This window comes from Chlorocebus sabaeus, chromosome 1 (genome assembly GCF_047675955.1).
Source record: "Chlorocebus sabaeus isolate Y175 chromosome 1, mChlSab1.0.hap1, whole genome shotgun sequence".
In the NCBI taxonomy this organism is placed as follows: domain Eukaryota; kingdom Metazoa; phylum Chordata; class Mammalia; order Primates; family Cercopithecidae; genus Chlorocebus; species Chlorocebus sabaeus.
The window spans coordinates 19,519,118-19,538,762 of record NC_132904.1 but is presented as its reverse complement, the minus strand read 5'-3'; the positions used below and the strand labels follow the sequence as shown (position 1 = coordinate 19,538,762).

Genomic DNA, 19,645 nt, shown 5'->3' with positions numbered 1-19,645 from the left:
TACCGTCCTTTCCTGTTTTTCTCCTTCCTGCTGCCTGGCAAGCCTTCTAGGACCATATAGCCACGGGCAATACCTTAGAAAGATGGAGTAACAATATAGAAAGAGCCAGGACCCCGAAATCTGGGCACATGACCTGGAAGCCACCATACCAGACCTGAACAGCCTATGCCTTTTAAATGAGGGTGAAAGAAAATAGACTATCTAACCACCTCACACCCACGAGCATGGCTAACTTTCAAAAAAAGAAAGAAAATAACAAGAATTGGTGATGTTGTGGAAAAAGTTGAAACCCTTGAGCAGTGTTAGTGGGAATGTAAAATCATTCAGCTACTGTGGAAAATAGTATGGCAATTCCTCAAATGATTGAAAATAAAACTGCCACATGATCCAGCAATTGTATTTCTGGAGATATGCCCAAAGAATGGAAAGCAGGGTCTCAAGAAATAGTTGTACACCCATGTTCACAGCAGCAGTATTGACAGTAGCTAAGACATGGAAACAACCAAGTGTTCATCTAGGGATGAATGGATAAGCAAATATGGTATGTCCATACAGTGGAATATTATTCAGCCTTTAAAAGAAAAAGAGATTTTGACATATGCTACAACATGGATGAACCTTGAGGACATTATGCTAAGTGAAATGACCCAGTCGTAACAGGACAAATACTGTATGGTTCCACTTACATGAGGTACTAGAGTAGTCAAATTCCTAGAGACAGAAAGCAGAATCGTGGTTTCCAGGCACTGGAGGTGGGTGGGCAGGTGAGGAGTTTTTGTTTAATGGGTCCAGAGTTTCAGTTTTACAAAATGAACAGAATTACAGATCTGGATGGTGGCACACGTTATGAATGTATTTAATGAATGGCACACCTTAAAAAGGTTAATATGGTAAATTTTATGTTCTATTATTTTACCCCAATAAAATTTTTTATAAAAGAAAATCACCTATCTTGATTAAGCCACTATTAGTTAAGGCATTTGCTAGAGCTGTTGAACTGTCTACATCCTCCTGACACATGTAAAATAGCCCAGGACTGAGTTTCCTCAGGAAGCCCTTTTTCCAATTGGCTAGGACCCCTAGGGCTGCCTCATCACCAGGCACTCCACTGTCCCAGAACAACAAAGCTGTGACCTGCAGCCACCCCAGGGACAGGTTATTTTCTTGGAATAAGAGCTGGGGAAGCTGCCTGGAGGAACCTGCTAGATTGCCAGGGAAGGGAAGGGGAGTAAGCACAGCAGATCCTCCACCAGCGTAGACACCAGTAAACTTGTACCGTCATTCAAAGTCAAATACTTCCAGGCCTGTGGGTCAGCAGCCACTGCCCTGAGGCACCCCACTCCTTGAAGTTTCCCTCTCCCTGGCTATCGTAGACCCAGACCCACCAACTAAATGGGTAACATTTAGCACAAGAAGGGATCCCAGGATGTCATTCTTACCTCCAGCTACTCTGATTCAGCAAGCCATACTTGAAGACTTTGAACATTATCCCTGGCTATAAGTTACCTGGTCTCAACTGACTGAAGGAAAAAAAACACGGCCGGGGGGCAGTGACTCAAGTCTGTAATCCCAGCACTTTGGGAGGCCAAGGCAGGAGGAATGCCTGAGCTCAGGAGTTCGCGACCAGCCTGGACAACACGGTGAAACCTCGTCTCTACTAAAATACAAAAAAAAAAAAAAAAAAATTAGCCAGGCATGCCAGCCGTGGCAGTGTGCACCTGTAGTCCCAGTCACTCGGGAGGTTAAGGCGGAAGGATTGCTTAAACCTGGGAGACAGAGGTTGCACTGAGCAAAGATGGAGCCATTGCACTCCAGCCTGGGCGACAGAGCAAGACTCTGTCTGGGGGGGGAAAAAAAAAAAAAAAAAAAAAAGCCCTAAACTAAACTCAGTGTTGAGGGTGACAAGAGTTCTAAAAGGCAGACCTGTCGTTCAATTCCCACCTCCACTTCTTTCTTGCTGTCCTCCCCAAAGCCAGGAACACCCAGACCCCGATGAGGCCCTCTGGTACCCATTCAGAAGGTCCCACAATCACACACAGAGATTATTGCACTCTTTTATTTACAGAAAACACACATAAAGCATTTCAATGTTCATTTAGCAAACTGATCCACTCTTTTTTTTTCTTTTTGGCACAAAGAAATATCACAGATGGACCCCGAGATCAATCAGAAGCTCATAAGATTCATCAGTCATCACTGGTCCAGGGGCGGCCACGAGACTCAGACAGACAGACAGCATCACCACAGACTGGAAACAGAAACAGGTCCACGTTCACCTCACAGTAAAAACCTGCCTCACCGACAGGCAAGGGCGGGCAGGAGGGGGCAGTTTCGCTGCTCTAAGGGGGAAAGTGGGTGTCAGGGGCAGGAAGCAGGGATGGGGAAAGGATGGACACCATTCATAAATTAGAGACAAGTGGTCCTCTTGTTTGTATCCTCTTACCTTGAATAGTAAGACAGTGCAAAAACTAGATACCCGACCACTCACCCATTCAAAAGCTTGAGAAGTCGCCTCGCGGGTGCCCGTGTGCGTGTGTGGATGTGTAAGTGTGGTGCTTGTAAACATTGTCACCGTCCGCACAGAGACCCAATATCCGTGTGTCTGAATGGGGTGGGGTGGGGGCGGGACCCCACTTCACGCGCCTCTGCCCCAGTGATTCCCGTCCAAGACATAGTGCAAATTTCAGAGACAAAAATGGGCAGAAGGGAGTGGGGTGAGCTAAGGGCAGGAGGGACACGAAGATGAGGTGGGTAGAGGGAGGGGGAAATAAGGCAACAGTTAAAACGGTCCATTTTATCAAAACCTACACCGTGCGCCTCCCGCCCCCACCCGCGCTGCCCGGGTCACGAGAAGGGGCGGAAGTCCCGCTCCTCCACCAGGCTGACCGAGGGGTTCTTCAGCTCCTCCTCCGAGGCGGCGATCTTGTAGCCCAGCTGGGCCAGCACCTGCTGGCAGGCGTTCTGGGCAAAGGCCACGATGTCGTAGGAGAGGCGGAAGCGCCACTTCTCGGCAGTGGCCGCCGAGTTTCGCACGGTGCCGTATTTGTGCTTGCCCAGGGTGGGGTCGCCCCGCGTGTTGTTCTGGATCCAGCGGGCCACGTGGCTGTCCAGCGGGATGCCCAGGAACCCGTAGATCTCCTCGGTCTTCTTCATGGGATTCCGGGCCAGGTCCTCATAGCGCACCAACATGTACTTGCCCTTGAGCCACGGGGGCCGCATGAGGCCGGTGGACACGGAGTTGGAGAAGTCCTCGCACACTGTGGTCAGCTGCGTCACGTCCAGGTTGTAGGGTTTCCTCCCTGTGCCGTACCAGAGCCGCCAGAGCCGGTACGTGTCCCGGAAGGTCTCGCTGCGCGAAGCCAGAATGCCGCGGGGGTCTCGGACCAGCTGGATGACCTTGAGGTTTAACCGCGGGTCTTCCACCAGGGCGCGCAGGTCGTTCACCTCGGGCACGCGCACCGTCTTGATGGCCACGTGGCTGCGCTCGCGGCACGCCTCTGCCGCCACCGTCAGGTTGAGTAGCCCGCACTTGCGCACGCAGTCCCCCTCCTCCAGGACCAGGTCGGCTGGCCCCGGAGGGTCGCACACAGGCCGGGAGCAAAGGACCCGGCTGGCCCCGCGGCGAAAGATCCTGTCGGTGGTGTGGTTGACCGGCGGCGGCTTGATGTAGTTCTCCAGGAAGTAGAGGTCGCAGTCGTAGAGGCTCCGCAGGAGGTCTCGGCTGGCGCCCAGCATGACCCGCCGGTCGGCCGGGCTCTTGCCCTGGGTGAAGCGGGGGATGAGCGTGTTCTGGACGTGGTAGAGGGGCTCAAACAGGTAGAAGACGTCCAGGTGCTGGTTGAAGAGCTGGCCCACGAAGGAGGAGCCGCTGCGCGTAGTGGCCAGGATGAGGATGTGGGTCTTGCGGGAAAGGTTGTAGGCGAAGGTGGGGCTCTCCTCACACAGTCGCTCGGCCAGTCCGGCCTCCGCCAGCCCGGGGCAGGTGTGAAAGGACTTGGCGGTGAAGGTGCGGATGGCCGTGTACTGGATGGCAATGGAGGCCAGGGCAAGGAGGAGGACGGCCTTCCAGGAACATTGCATGGCTGGGCACCTTCATGGGGCTGCTTCTCCACGGGGCGAGGTCTGCGGGCAAAGGCAGCCAGCGGTCAGGTGCCTCCACGGTGGGGGCACTGGCTTGTCCCTTGGAAGAGCTGGTCTCCAGGGGACCCAGGGAAACGCCGGACTCCCTGTCCAGTGCTCACCACACACCCTGAAGACCTAAGCGGCTTCTACACTAGACTACCGTTCTCTGGGGGACTCCTGGGAGCTTTGGGGAGCTGAACAAATACTCCTTGCACCCACTGCAGACAGCTGTGGAAGCCTCCTATGGTGAGCTCTGAGTTCCTTAGAGGGGCCTCACAGGGCAAGAGCCTGACTCTCCCTACTCCCGCACTGAGAGAATGGCCAGGGCCTGCCTCAAACCCCGCCCCTCTCGCCTGCCAGCGTTTCCCACCCCCACGAGCTGGCGCCCAGTTCTCCAGGTGGTCCTCTTTCCTCTCCTCTGCCCATCCCTAGGGGGAAGAAGAGTCCCTATCAGGTGCCTCCATGTGACCCCAATCGCCTGAGCGTGAAAGACCCCTGCAGACCACGGTCGGTGAGTTGCCAGCACGGCCAGGCAAGGTGGACAACTGTGTCAAGCCCCCTCCAACTCATGGATGCAGGTGACCACTTACTCCAGATGTGGACGTCTGGGGCTCATGGAGTCTCTAAGAGTCTCTGGAGCAGAGACAGGTGTCCAGGGTCTGCTGAGAGGCGACCCTTCCCAGCACCCAGGGTCTGCTCCTAGTCTCTAGGGGCAAGGGTCCAGGCCACGGAAGCCACTGACACAGAGTGAACTGGCCTGCAAAGAAGATCTTAGGGAGTCAGGGGCCTCCACTCTTACCTCCTGTGCCCTCTCTGCCCACAGAAGGGGGACTGGGGAGGGACCATGGAGAAGCAGAAAGAGCGAATGGGGCTGCTTAGAGTCCAGGGTTGGGAGCCCACCTGAGCATCCTGCAGGCACCCTCTCTGGAAGCTGGCTCAGCTACCAGACCTGAGTGGGGACTGGGGCTGCCCCCAGGGAGAATGCAGGAGGGCCCAACCACTTACCAAAGAGGGGCTGCTCCAAGCTGGGGAGTCCAGGTCCAGCTGGCAGTCCCAGCCAGTGTGGCAGCCCTGTGGCCAGCAGACTGCAAGAGACAGGGAGGGGAAGGGCTCAGAAGGTGGAGCTGGGGTCTCAGTGCCTCCTCCCCACTCCTTCTCTTCTGTGTCCTGTGCCCCACAGTCTGCCCCGAAGGCCAGGCAATAAGGGCTCTGCCTGGTCTCCAGATCCATCCCTGACTCAGCGCCCCAAACAACCCAGTGCCATCGCTGATCCTCGGAGTGTGGCCCTCTGAGTCCTGGACTGTATCCCACTTTTACCTTCCTCGCCCACCCCACCACATCCTCCTAATAAACCGCAGTCCTCTGCTCACACCAGAACCCAGCAGGCAGGGAGGCTGGCAAGGTTCTGCATTTTAAATCCATGAAACAATCCTAACCCTTTAAAATTCAACTTGTGCAGCGATTCCCCCAGGAAGCGGGTTAGCAGAAGTCAGCAAGGGCAAGGGGGCTCACCCCAGGCCTCCAGGTCAAAAGGGCACCTCCAACGCAGCTGGAGAGAAACTCTTCTTCAAACCACACCGAAGTGACACCAGCTACCTGAAACTCAAAGCAAAAGTGACCAGGGAGCATTCCTGACCTTGATGCAACTCACAGAGTCTGAATTAAAACACGAAGATCATCACATTATCTGTTAACATCTATTGCGCCAAGCCCCTTCCCTGCATCAGCTCATGTCCTTCTAGCAAGAACCAAATGTAGAAGTCAATATCTGCCCACTTCACAGGCGAGAAAGCCGAGGCACAGAGGTAGAGGAACCGGCCTGAGCTCTCAGGCCTGCTTTAACCCTCATCTGGTAGGTTCCCCAGAGTCCAGCTCTTTCCCTCTAAGGAGATTTGGCTTCCTGTTCCTCCAGCTTAAACATATTTGGCCTCCAAACATGCATTCCGTTACTGGCCCCAGCCCATTTGTGAATCAGCATGACGGGGACTGTGCAGGCAGATGCTTCTGAGACTTAAAGCATGTTCCTCCCTTTGCTATCTGGTCCTGTGGATCTGTTGGTTCACAGCTGATGGGGTGAACTCAAGTGCTTTGTGAAGATTCTTCCCACACCCCACTATTTGGCATGACTCCTTTGGGAGTGGGTGAGTGGATTCTCATTTCCCAAACCCGCAGTGCTGCCTGGCCCAGCTCACCCAACTTCTAGCACCGTGTTATTCCCCATAAGCACTCTCGGAGGTCAGGGTCCTCACTCCCACTGTTCAGATGGAGAAATCAAGTCCTGTTTTAAATAGGAAATTTCACTTCTTTAGGAATCAGTGTCAGATCACCAAGTGGCAGGCAAGAGGGAAAGGGGCGCAGTTTAGATTCTTAGGAACTTCTCAACGTGATCAGAGAAAAACCGCAGTCCCAACCACACTGCATCCCACCCCAACCTCATCCCATAGTGGCAGAGGATGCTGGCCTCCATCAGGGGGCTGGGCCAGGTACCCGGGGAGAAAGACCCCTCTACTTTAAACCCGGCTCCCCTGCAAGTGCAGGCCTGCTCTGCCCAAGTGCCCTAAGGCGAATGTGAATGGCTTTCAAGAAACAGACAGGGAATGTCATCAATAATAGTGCCAGGTCATATTTTTAAGTTATTTAGGAGTCTGTTCTTTGGCTGCAGCATCATTTCATTTGGATGCACTTCCTTTGTATTTATTCACAGACATCTATCAGAACTCCTGTATGTGCTGGGCACTGTTCTAGATGCTATGGGTCAAATAATACCAAGGAAGGCAAGCACTTGCTGGGCATTCACAATGTTCCTCCCAGGCACATGCTTCTTTCACAGCCATCAGCTCATCGCACCCTCATGCCAGCTCTATGAAGTTGATACTGTCACAATCCCATTTTACAGATAAGGAAGCTGAGGCCCCTCAAGGTTAGATAACTTCCCCAAGCTCACACCCCTAAAAAGGAGCCAGGATTCCAGCCCAGGCAATGTGCTAGGAAGTCCACGTTCAAATCCTTTTCCCTAATTCCACTCATATTCCACCCTCCTTGGTCCTCGTCAAGACAGGAAACAGAATCCTTAAGGAGTCTTCACTTAATTCTGGGGTTCCAATTCCAAAAGCAGAATCCACCCTAGGGTTTTATTTAAAGAGGAACATCTTGCCATCTTGCTAGGGAGGGGGCCATTTGAGTTTCTTCCCCCAACTCTTCCTCCACCCGGAGAAACTTAAGGCCAGGACTGGAAGCTGCTGCTTTGCTAATAAATCAGAAGTCACTGAAGCAGCTGGATGTTATAAATCCCTAAGACAGCGAGACTCGGCCTCATAAGGTACGGCCTGGACAGCGGGGAGGGGAATGAGTTTGAAGGCCCAGCCACAGGCCATTCCCTTGTACCCCCAGGGACGGCAAAGCCTGGGCATGGGAATGGGAAGATGGGGGAAGTCCAGCCCTCCTGGAAATGCCCCCACTCTCCCAACCTGGCAGAGCTGGGCCCGGGGCTGGCCAAGTGTCCTTGGTATGCTAAAGGCATCTGCCCTGGAAACCAGAGGCCCTGGGGCCAGGTCCTATTGTTCCCAAGGGAGCCTTAGCCACTGCAAAAGACTCCTCAATGCCCTCATCCTGCAAGCCAAACCGTGGCCCCCAGAGCCCGTCCCCTAGGCTTCTAGCAACCTCTGGTCTGGCCTCCCTCTACCTCTGCTTAGTAAAAATCAAGCAAACCTTGGATACAGGAGACCAGGATCTATCATTTCTGTTAGGAAGCAGGCAAGTTGGTGAACCTTTAGTCCCCATAGAAAGCTCAGATTTCATTATCAGCCAACTTGAGATGAGGGCACAGACTGGGAGCAGTGAACAGCTCTATGTTGGAAAACTGTAATTCACAGTAAGAGCTCACACCCTGAACCATGCCTACCTGGATCTGTCACACAGCAGGTGTGTGGGCCTGCGTGATTCACCAGCTGTCCCTGAGCCTCAGTTTCCCCATCCATAAGGTGGGCATAGCTACAGTAGTGCTGGTAAGAATCAAAGGTCTTAAAGTATTTAGTCAATGCCAGGCATACAGACACGATCCAGCCTCTGACACCAGCCCTGCTGATCCCAGCTCAGCCAATTACTGGCTGAGAGATCTTGGCTAGCTTTCTTCATCTCTCTGGGCCTCTGTGTTCACACATGCAAAAATGGGGATAATTATAACAAGGCTGTTGTGAGGACTAATTAGTGAGTACAGTGCCTGACGCAGGGTAAGCACTCACTAAATGTCAATTAGTATCGTCATCAGTAAATGTCTGCTTTGCCTTCCATCTCAGGAAAGGGCCTAGAACAAATCATCCTGCAGCCCACGGGGTCTGGCTCTATCCACCGCCCCTTCTTCCTGCAGCTCCTCTCCTGGCCTGGGAACTTCTTCCTGCTGAGCCACCGCAGTGGCTTTCCTGCTGCCCTCTAGTGACCACATCCTGCGGTGCCGCCTCGTAGTCCTGTCACGGCTGCTGTATTCAGAATTCTGGGACTGTTGGCTACAACCTGATGTGAGGATGCAGCCAGCAGGAGGTGATGTCGCAAGATGCAGTGAGGTGTGAGGATGGCACGCCCACCCGGGCTTCGGCCTCTGCTCGGTACACCCCCACCTCAGCCAATAATACCAAGGAAGGCAAGCCCAGCAGCAACAGGCAGCCTCGCCTCCTCCCAAGGGCCTCTCCTGCTCATCTCATGGTGCTCTGTCAGGGAAGGAGCACAGACCTGAATGTCACAGGCAGGACTGGCCCACACAGCCTCTGCCTTTCCCTGGCTGGGTGACCTTGGACTCACCCTCTGGCCTCTCTGTGCCTGGGTTACACCATAGATCCAGTGATGACTGAAGGGCCTCCCGGCTCTGACCCTCGTGTTCTCTATAATCCTGGAAAGACCCCAGACTTCATTCTCAGGCACAGTTGGGGCCACCCACACAGCAGAGGGACCCTCCATTGGGAATGGGAAAAATCCAGTCTTCTTCCAGGAAGATTCTAGGCCTGGGCATCTCTGTCCCCCACTCAGCCTGATCTGTGGCAGACCCAGGGAGTGGAGGCCTTAGAACCTAGCGGTGCTGCCCTCTGCCAAGTTAGCCTCACATTTTGTTGTAGAGAAATCCCATCAAACCCAAGGCTGAGGCCTTGTTTCACCTGTTCTGGGCCACAGACCCTTCGAACCACAATCCCTCCCCTTAGAAATGCCACTAGTGCCCACAATTTTATACACACAATTTAGAAGTTTCCCAAACCTCTGAAAGCCCACACATGGACACCCCACCCTTTCCTAGAAGCTTAACCCCTTCCTTATTAGCATGTCCAGGGGATTATCTTTCCAACTGACTATATCAGAGAAGCCTCCTCAGGCATGAATATACTGATAGAAACAGTCACTCAGCATATATAAGTTTCAAAAGCTAGAGCCAGAAAACACATGTGTAATAGTACACCACCATTTCAGATTTGTTTAAAGAGGTGGACATGTATATTTGCATATATGCATAAACAATCACTGAAAGAGCTTGCACTGAACTAGTAACAGGAGATGCCCCAGATGGAGGGGGCCTCGAGAAGACTGAGGTAGGAGGAGACACTGTCTACACTGAACTTTTTTATTCAGTTTGAGTTTATTAATTTGGGGGGACACAGTGAAGCCACTTGATGTAGGAAGTAGAGAAGTGATTGATAACAGGGTGTGGTACTGAAAATCAGCCCTGGCATCTCACTGTGCCTCCCACCCTACCCCCAGGCACTGCCAGCCAGCTCTCCCCACCCCCATTTCCAAGGCACCAGGGTCAAAGGCACTGCTTTTCCACCAGAAATGGGCTTTGTCTGCTCAGGTGGGCCACTAAGGACAGTAGGCAGCTGGGGACTGCTGAGACACAGGGCCAGAGCTGAAATAAAGCTGGATTTCAGAGGGGGCCTGGGGCTACAGGAGCAGCTGAGCCCTGGGTTGGGGAAATGACTCTTCTCCCAGACATTTCTCCCTGAAAAACTACTGTGAAGCCCTGGGGGATGAAGAAGCAACACAGTGAGGGCGGGGGAAGAACCTGAACATCGTCTTTCCGGACAAACTCAGGAGCCGTGATGAATGGGGCCCCAAGGCTCTGGGGTCCCAAGAACTGGAGCAAGGTATAAGGGAATGGGGCAGGGAGGGAGGAGCTGGCAAACAGGCCTCTAGGATGGAGACTGCAGAGAGGAAATGTCCCTGGCTCTGACGTAGCCAGCACTGATCCACCATAAATGTTTGTTTAGTTAAGACTAAAACACATAAAACAGCAAGGTGTTTTTCTCTAAGGAAAACGAGGTGATGAAAATGAGGCAAGGCAAGGGGAAAACAAGAGTGTAAGAGTCTGAAAGAACCAGAGGCCAAGTCAGTGTACAAGAGTCACACCATGTGTGGGCTACTGAGCTAAGTCAGAGCTTCCTGGCAGGCAGTAGGAAAAGGGAAATATTTCATTTACTTGTTTCTCAGGACCCATGAGATAAAGATTAAAGCATCCACTCAAGAGATATCCAGCTATTCCTGACACTGAATTCAGTGCAAGATTTCTCCCGAGGGAGCTCTTACAGAGCCCTGTGCGTATGCCACCATGAACCCGTCCTCAAGACTTTGTACCTAAGATATCCAAAGGCGAGTTTCATGGGACAGTGTCCTAGAGCATCCTTCCATGTGGGCAGTATGCCAACACACAATCCAACCAGTGCAATCTTCTAGGGGGTTGAGCTGCTGGGATCCAGACTCAGCCTCTGTGGTCTAGGTCAGCCCAGTGGACCCCTTCTCTTTGGGGTCATGCCCACCTCAACTTGAAACACTGTGAGGTCTATGGACCCTCTCTCCAGAACCTGGACCACCACAAACATGGTACTTGTGAACAATCCCTAGAGTCCCTGGGCCCCACAGGCAGAACCACTACATCTTTTGGGCACCTCCAGTGGGGACAAGCTCTCACAGTCATGGTTTCCAAGACAAGCACCTGGAGAGCGATGGGTCTACCGATTTTTCACTATCAGCAGGGATGCCCAGTTGCCTCCTATGAGATCCGGTGTCTCCAGGGCAGAGCACTCCAATGTCCACATGATACCCATGGATGTCTCAAGCCTCCTGGAGAAGGTGCCCACAGGCATTCGGGGAAGCAGTCTGGGGGGTGTTCAGGCACCCCAGCTGTGGGGCCACAGAGGCCTGGATTTGGGAATCCGACTGCTGTTGCCTTATAGCTATGAGTCATTGCACAAGGCACTTAACCTCTATAGGCCTCACTTGTCCTTATGTAGGAAATGGGAGAAACGATCACAGAATCTAATATTTGGGCAGTGAGACAGAAGGCCGATGGGTGCCCACAGCTTAACACAGTGGTAGGCACAGAGCAGCAAATGCTTATTAAGAGCCATGACCATGATTTTTATGGACTACTAAATGCACAAAGAGGCACCACTGGCCTGGAAATGTTTTTAAAAGTTAAAACAGATGCCACAGCCCGCTCCACTGAAGCGCCAGCAGCCTGCGTGGTTGGAGACCCTGACTTGTGGCTGCAGAGACCTTGCCTGGGGTAAGGAAGGCACCTCACATCCTGCCGTGGAGGATGGGAGTGGGAGGGAGGTGGTCCCAAACCCAACCTAAGGGGAAAGTTTTCCCCAGCAGTGGGGAAAGTGGCTGACCTCCTGGCCACGACACAAGGCCCCAGTGTGCCCAGCTCCTCTGGGGGAGGGATGAGTCAGAAGGTCCCGGTTCCCTGTCTCAGGCCAGTCCTGGTACACCCTGGCCTGTGGTAGGCGGGACTCTACAGCCCCGACACTGGGCGGAAAAGCCCCGGTTTCCTGTCCCCCGCCCCACCGAGAAGCCACAGCCAGAGTTGGAATAGTACCGAGGCCCCACCCCCTGGACACGGGGCTCCGGCCCATCCTCCCAGCTTCAAGGAGGAGAAACATCAACAGGAGCTGGAACTCAGGCAGCTGCTGCCGGCCAGGCTGGAAGAGGGGCCCGCCTGTCTCTGGATCCAGGAGTCTCCAGCCTGGGCCACCTGCACATTAGGCCATTAGGCCTGGCTGGCCCCATGGGGACGAGGACTGCAGGTGGAGAATCAATAGGATCCTGAGCCTTGAGACTGTCACATGGGATGGAGGAGGCTGCAGACGCGGATACTCAGAGACGATCACAGACGTGGCTCCCGTCAGGGGATGCATCCCACAGGCCAGGTGCCACTGCCACCTTTCACAGATGAGGAGCAGTGAGGCTCAGCAAGTGTGGGAACTTGTTCAATCATGCACCCCTAGCCTGCGGTGACGCTAGGATTCAGACTTGGCTCTAAAGAATCCCAAGCCCTGGCCCTAATCACAGAGCTAAAACCCCCAGGCCACACCAAGAGCGTCACCCAGCCAAAGGGAGGGAGGGGGCGCACCAGGGCCAAGGTTGCCACCAGGGTCCCAGGACACATTGGTGCCGATCTCAATCACAGCATTCACCCCCGACCCACATATTGGTGCATCTGATACCTACTGACCATCCCCCAGGATCAGGTTCCTGGGGCATCCGCTGGTGGGGATTGGGGGCTGCCAATGCGGCCCTTCCTGGTTGGTTCCCCTGGCATACGGATAGTTGTGTGCCATCTCACCGCTTCCCAGAGGGTTCTCCCTCCCCGGCTGAATGACAAGAATGAAAATGATCCCAAGTGGGTGTGGACGTGGGACTGCTGCACCTGATAGGCAGAAGCCCAAACACACCGTGCTCCCTACATGGTGGCTCCGGGTCTGGGCTAGACAAGCAGTGGGAGCTTTGAGTGGTTTTATGACCAGGGAGCCCAGGAATGCCCAAATCCTATGCCACCAAAAAGACACCAAAGAATGTCTTTATTACCATCTGGCCTGAAACAGTCTGGAATGGGGCGTTGGGTTTGGGCTGTCCGCCCAGTTGAGGCTTCCCTGCTCTCTAAGCCCAAAGCTTATCACCAGCCCACAGCTGGTCCGAAGGATGCCCTTGGGCTGAGATGCCAGGGAGGCTCACCCTGTCACCCCTCTTCTGCTGGGTGAGAAGCATTAGGAGGGGCCACACCTCCACCCACTGGGTATATGGCCAACCAGATGAGTGTCTCTGCCTGCCATCAACAGGGACCTCCATTGTAGAACACAATGGCGGCTGCTCATATACAATGGCGGCCTAGCACCTTGGTATGTACCTTTCACGCCTCACCTCATTGGATCCTCTTTGCATGCCTAGGGGTAAGAACTACAGCTGAATCAATTTCACAGGCTCGGGACTGAGGCTCAGAGAGGTTATGGGATTTGTTCATGCAACTCAGAAGTGGCAGGAGGAGAATGGATTTCAGGCTATGGGGGTTGTGTGTGAGGTGCATATGCGAGTGAGGTCCTCATCTCTCCAAAGCTTTCCCTAAAGGCTTCCCTTCCATCCCCACTCTGACCTCCTAAAATGTCCAAATCACTCCATTCAGCTTTGTTGACCCTTTTTGTGTGTCATAAATGGCTAGGAGCAGCATAACAGCATAAACAGAGGGTGAAACCCAGACCTGAGTCCTGGGCAGCCTTAACCCTTTTTGATTCTCAGGTACCCAGGTGAAGGGAGGTCACACACCTCTCCCAGGGCAGGAAAGGGGCTTAAATGGCATCTGGCATATAAAGCTGTTAGCATAGTGGCTGGCACACAGTAATCTCTCAATCAATGATACTTTCAGAATGTCTGCAGCAGGCTCGTCTGTCTGTTTCACCTGCCCTGCAGAATCCTTGAAGGAGAGCACCAGCCCCCCTTCATCTCCCTCCCCTAGCTCTCTCCTATCCCTCCTCCCCAAGTGCCCAGCTTGGGGCCCCTACACACCTCAGGGACTCAGTGAGTCCTAAACAACTCACTGACACTGGCAGAAACTCAGGAGAAAAGGAGCCATGCCTTCTTCCCCATCCCTGTCAGCATTCCTGACAATTCCCAGCCCACCACCTTCCAGCTCTAATCAAGGAGCAAACACAAAGAGGGAATCTCTAAACATTTAGAAAACGTGGGAACCCTGTGCCCCCATGCGGCACCGTGGGGATTTATAAAGAACAAATCATGCCTGACAAACTTGATAGCTTTCTTGATAGAATTACAAGACGGGTAGATGAAGGAAACGCAGGCAGGGTAATATATCTTGATTTTTAGCAAAGCATTTGATACAGCGCCTCGAGTAATCTTACAAAATTAATTCAAACAGACTTGGCCCTAAGCACTTGTCATGAGGCATAATAGCAGGAGGGGGCAGGTCCCAAGGGCCCCGGTGGAGGAGGTAAGCCCAGAGGAAGGGGCTGGAGGGCCGCGAGTCTGGGAGTGGGGACAGGGCTGCCAAGCCTCAGCATTGGGTCAGATCTTATCTAACATCTTCATTAATGATCCTGAGAGAAGGAGTAAACAGTCCGTTAATGAAATTTGCAGAGGATATTAAATTGGAAGGTGTTGTGAACACCAATGAGGACAGCAAAATGGTCCAGAGACACCTGCGGGGGGTAGAACATTGGCAGGAAACTGAGAGCTGGGAGGGGGTATCCATGGGGGTGCTGGGCAGCAGCTGGGGCTGCTTGGAGAGCCGGCAAGAAGGGAAGGGCATCCCCAGGGCTGATGTGTAGCTGAGATAGGCTACAACTAGCTTGGGCTCTGGCCATACAAGCAAACCCCAGAAATCTCACTTTTCCCATCTGTGAAATAGAAGGAAGGGCCGGCAGATAAAGAGCAGGCTTTGCAGCTCTGACAGCTGGTTGTGATGGGCGTGGGATGTCTTTAAGGAGCCTGGAGCTGAAGCCCATCTTACAGAAGGGGAGGAGGGAGCCCTGCCATGGAGCAGGGAACCTGAGGGCCATGGAGGGGAGGGTTGCAGTGAGAGAGAAAGGCCAGTAAGGCAGACCGACTAAGGCATCAATGGCACTCAGAATCTCCCCTAGCTGCACTCCTCAATGCTGCTGAGGCAGGCACTGGGGCGGGGAGGCCTCACCCTGCCCCAGCAGGCAGGACAATAACTGATCAGCAGCTGCTCAGGCTGGAGCCCCAAGCCTGTCCAGACTCGCAGGGCATGCTGGGAACACTTGAGCACTAGAGGTTCTAACTTGGGGTTAGGAGAGTGTGCAGGATCTGTAACCTTTCTGAAGAGCTCCCTGTCCCTCTCTGGCTGATCAAGAGGGAAATAGATGCTTCTCCAGCCAGATGAACCAGCCTCTCTAGGATCAGGGACAGTGGCCTGCCCCACCCCAACCCTTTCACTCTGTCACAGAGAGCCACCGTCTCTGCCTGGACCTCTTCTGCTCCTCTCTGTCTGCCCCAACCCCTAGGGGCTCCAGGGCTGACCCCTCCCTTTAGCGGGAAGGCTGAGGCAGGAAGCTGCCTGTCCATCTGGATTTACTCCCACAAGGCTGCTAGACAGGTAGGGTCTGAATAATGTCCATCTGGATTTACTCCCACAAGGCTGCTAGACAGGTAGGGTCTGAACAAAACCCAGAGCTGCCTAACACTGTGCCAGGCCCTCAGGAACCTGAAACAAATGCTCTGTAGAAAGAAATGGCTGGCTGCTTCCCAGCTGGGGGTGTGCCAAGGCTGCTGGGGAGAGGCTCTTTCAAAGCAGGAGGCCAGCCTAGCCAGATGTGAGGACCACCTGCTGGGACCGAGGGTAAGGATCTAGGTGAAATGCTTGGGGAGTTTCTTCCAATGTCCTGACTTAATTCCTAGGAATGATGCTTTGGAACACTTACTATGGCACCATTCTAAATGTGTCTCATATATTACTGCATTTGATCTTCACAACAACGCTATCAGGTAGGTGTTATTTTCTCCATTTACAGAGGGGGAAACTGAGGCAGGGAGCGGTAGCCATGAGGCCAGGCAGAAGGTCCGTGGGAGAAGCAGCAGCCTGCCGAGAGTCACAGCAGCAGCTCTTCGGCATCCAATGGTGGGATCCCAGTGGGTGGGGAGACACAGCCCCTCCGATGGGGAGGCCAGAGCCTTGCCCACCCCTCACAGTCCCCACCGAAGGGAGTTGGTCCAAGTCCCGCCACACTTGTGGAGCCTGGTTTTACTATATGTTTCCCTTCTCCCCCACCACAGCCGCTACACCGAGTCCTCTGAACAAGTCTGTTTCCATGGAAACCATACAGTGACTCAGGGCTTCGGGACCTTCTCTGAACCAGATTATGAATATAAAATGCTCCCTCCCCACACCAATGCACAGTGGAGTTGGGAAAGTAAAGAGAGACCCACAGCAGACAAGGGAGGGAGACAGAGGGGTAGGCAAGTGGAATCCAGTAGGGCATGAACCTGGCCCTCCAGGGAGGGCCTGGCACTTGGGCCCCTCCTGTAGACTCAGTGGAACACAGAGGTACTCCTCCTCCCATGCGACCCCTCTATCAGTGCCATCAGCACCACTCTTGCCCAGGAGCTAGGGCCCTGTCGGCAAGGGCTGGGGGGAGAGTGGTCAGGAGGATACATCCCTCTCCCAGCAGGGGCCTGTGCCTCGCAGAGATGGCTCAGGGGCCAGGAAGACGGAAGCTTGACTTTGGATGTTGGGAAGGAAACCTCTGGCCAAAAGCATTGCAACTACACAGCAAAGAGGGAGATTTGGATTTTAGGGAAAATTCATTTCTGCTTTGAGATGGGGAAGCTGGGTGTTGAGTGAAGGGGGCTGGGGGTGGCGCCTAGCCATGATTTCAAAGACCCAGCAGAGTTTGGGGGATGATTAGCAAAGACTTGCTCTCCCTGGCGCCCCTCCCCTCCCCACCCCACCACCGTGAAGCAGCCTGGCCTAGGGCTGCTCACCGCCAGGATGAGGGACTGGCAACAGGAAAATGAAAGGTGCCATGCCAGGCTCCTGGCCTCCTGCAGGGGTTCAAGGCCCAAGGGCAAATCCACCCACTCCTTTCCCCAGCAGCTCCCTAAAGACCTGGGAGGGAGGGGAATGGAATAGTTTGGAAGCCTGATACCTCCCTGGTGAATGCAATGTGTGAGTCATGACGGTGAAAGCACTTTGAAAAAGAAACAGGGTCATCATGATGCCTGGAAGTGTCCCCACTGCTGAGGACAGGAGCCTGGGAACTGCCTGCCCAGGTAAGGTCTCTGCCTGAGACAGCGGGCCCCACCGCAAGGGGCTGAGGAACCTCTGAAGGTAGACACCTGGCCCACTGGTTCCCACCTGCTTGGCTCTGACGTCCCTGTGCTTGTCAAAGCAGCTTCCTCCCAGCCAGGGTGCCTGACTCCTGCGCCCGAGCCTGTCCCCAGCTCCTCCCACCCCTCCAGAAGATGCTGGACTGAATTTCTGTCCTTGACTGGACAGCCACCTCCTCTGCCCCAGCCTCCAGCTCCCTGTCAATGGCCCAAGCCCGTCTTCGGGCACCTGGACACTAGGAGTGGCCCTTACCTAGGGAGTCCCCTGCCCAGGAGCAGTTTTAAGTCCACCAAGAGGAAGCCGGCCCCAGAGCTGAGGAAAGCAGTCCTGCGAAAGGGCAGGCCCGGGGTGGGGGAGGGAGCACACCTGAAATCAGGCCAAGGTGCCAACCCAGGACGACCCCCGGGTCTCACCTTCCTCAGGCAGCCTGGCCTTTTAACGCCCAGCATCCCAGCGAGGGCTACTCTGGGCTGCTACCGCGAAAGCCAGCACTGGGTCCCTGGAGCCTGGGAGGGGCTACTCCCCGGGTCCTACCCAGAGAAGAGCGGGAGGGTTGTTCCGGCTTCCCGTGGGGGGCTCTGCACCATCCGGCGGCTCCGGCCCCACAGGGGCCCAGCTCATCGCAGCGGTCTGGGTGCGGAGGCCGGGCCAAGCGGAGGCCGGGCCAGGGCTGGGAGCAGGAAGCAGGGAACTGCGCCCCCGCCTCCGGGTGCAGCTGGGTTTGGAAAGTTGGTGCCGGCGCGGGGACCTCAGGGTCTCAAGGCGCCTCCGCAGACCCGAACCAGGAGGGTTGTGGGGTGGTGAGCCCGGAGCAGCCCCCGAGTGCGCTCCGCAGCTGAGGGGAGCCAAGCGCCTCGGGGACCACCGCGCGTCTCAAGTTTGCTGCCCTCCTCTAATGGGGGCAGGGAGGGCTGGGGTGATCGCTGCTCTCACCGGCCACCAGCCTCGGCAGCCCCTTCCTGCGCCCAACACACCGCCGTCCCTCGCCGCCGCCACCCCTCCGCGCACCGCCAGTAGCTGCTGTCCCCGAGCGGAGGGGCGTCTCCCACCGCGCCCGCGCCCCTCCCGGCTGCTGCAGCGGAGTGTCCGCTCCCGCCCGCCCCGGACCCCGCGGGGCCCGGCCAATACCTGGTCGGGGGCGCGCCGGGAGCAGCTGCAGCGCCCAGCGCCGGCTCCATCCTCGGGTCTGGAGTCAGGGTCGCCGGGGGCCCGCGGGTGGCGGCGGGGGCAGCAGCGGCGGTGGCATCCTCCGCCTCCCGCGCCCTCCTCCTCGGCCTCCCTCCTCCCTCCTCTTCCTCCGACTCCTCGCGCGGCTCACGGGCCCCTCTTCATGGCCCGGGGGCGCAAGCCCGGGGCGGCTATAGCAGCTGAATGCGTTCTCCCCGGCCCGACACCGGACCCGGGGCCGGGGCTCAGGGACCCGAGAGACGCCGGGCCAGGGGCCGGGACCCGAAGCGCCGCAGCCCCGGGCGCCGGGGGAGAGCAGCAGCCGCAGGCGCCGGAGCCTCTCGGAGCGCCCGCCCGCGTCCCCGAGCCAAGAGCAGCGGCGGCAGCGGCGGCTACAGCGCCGAGCGAGCGGCGGGCGCTGCGGTCCCGGCTCCACCCCCGAGCCGCCCGCCCCTTCTCCTCCCCACCCCTTAGGCGCGCGCCTTCCCGCCCCCCGCGCCGCCCCAGCCGTGAGCGCCCCGTACACCCACTCCGCAGCCAGGCTCCAGAGCCCGCGCCCACCCACCCGCCGGGGGCAGCCACGCCCACCACCGGGGCTTCTGGCGGCCGGCGGGCAAGGGCACCGGCTGTCTCTGGCACCTCTCCGCGTAACCTCCCTCTCCCTTACCCCCGTGGGCGCTGCTGGCCGGGCCACCAAAACCTTTCGCCCGAGCGCCCCCCGCCGCGGAAGTCCGGCTGGAGCCCCAGCCTGGCCCCTGGCCCAGCTGTCCTTTACCTCTTCCCCAGCCAGCGGCACAGAGGGACTTCAGAACCCAGAACTGAAGCCAAGCACCTCTGTGCAATACCTCCACACACACTCCCAGCCCTTCCTCCTCCCCCGCCCCTCTGCTTCTCAAGTGTGGGGATTAATCATTTGTCCCTGCTGCAGTTGTCCCTCTTGGGCAGGGTCAGGGGGTGTCTTAATGGGACTTCAGAGCGGGTTTGCTGGCTGACCGTCTTCTAGGCCGCTCCTCCACCCTGCCCACCTTCTTCCTACCAGACTGCCCCTGGCCTTCTAGGTGGAAATCTGGAGCCACCACTGCTTTTATGGTTGAAGGATGGGGACAGAGCTGACCAGCCGAGCACCTTGGTCCTCTATCTTCTGCACGAATGTTGACTGAGCATCTTCTGCAGGCCTGGCCTGCACGGGCACCAGGGACTGGTTGGTGAACCTCTCAGAGTGGAGTGGAGGAAAAACAGGGT

At 55.8% G+C, this 19,645-nt stretch overlaps 1 protein-coding gene across 5 annotated transcripts; it reads right to left on the bottom strand.

The window, feature by feature from the left end:
- Window positions 1–2,040: 2,040 nt before the first annotated feature.
- Window positions 2,041–18,824, bottom strand: CHST1 (carbohydrate sulfotransferase 1). Of its 5 annotated transcripts, none has more exons than XM_037999471.2 (4): window positions 18,365–18,824; window positions 5,559–5,724; window positions 5,128–5,207; window positions 2,041–4,122 (listed from the first exon to the last, which is right to left on the bottom strand). In XM_037999471.2, exon 4 carries the CDS (start codon window positions 4,078–4,080, stop codon window positions 2,845–2,847), a length of 1,236 nt encoding a protein of 411 aa, XP_037855399.1. In that variant the 5' UTR covers window positions 4,081–4,122; window positions 5,128–5,207; window positions 5,559–5,724; window positions 18,365–18,824; the 3' UTR covers window positions 2,041–2,844. The 5 variants fall into 5 exon arrangements, with proteins under 5 accessions (XP_037855399.1, XP_007998842.1, XP_007998835.1 ...); XM_008000651.3 differs by having other exon boundaries at window positions 5,635–5,724; XM_008000644.3 differs by having other exon boundaries at window positions 5,559–5,718.
- Window positions 18,825–19,645: the final 821 nt, after the last annotated feature.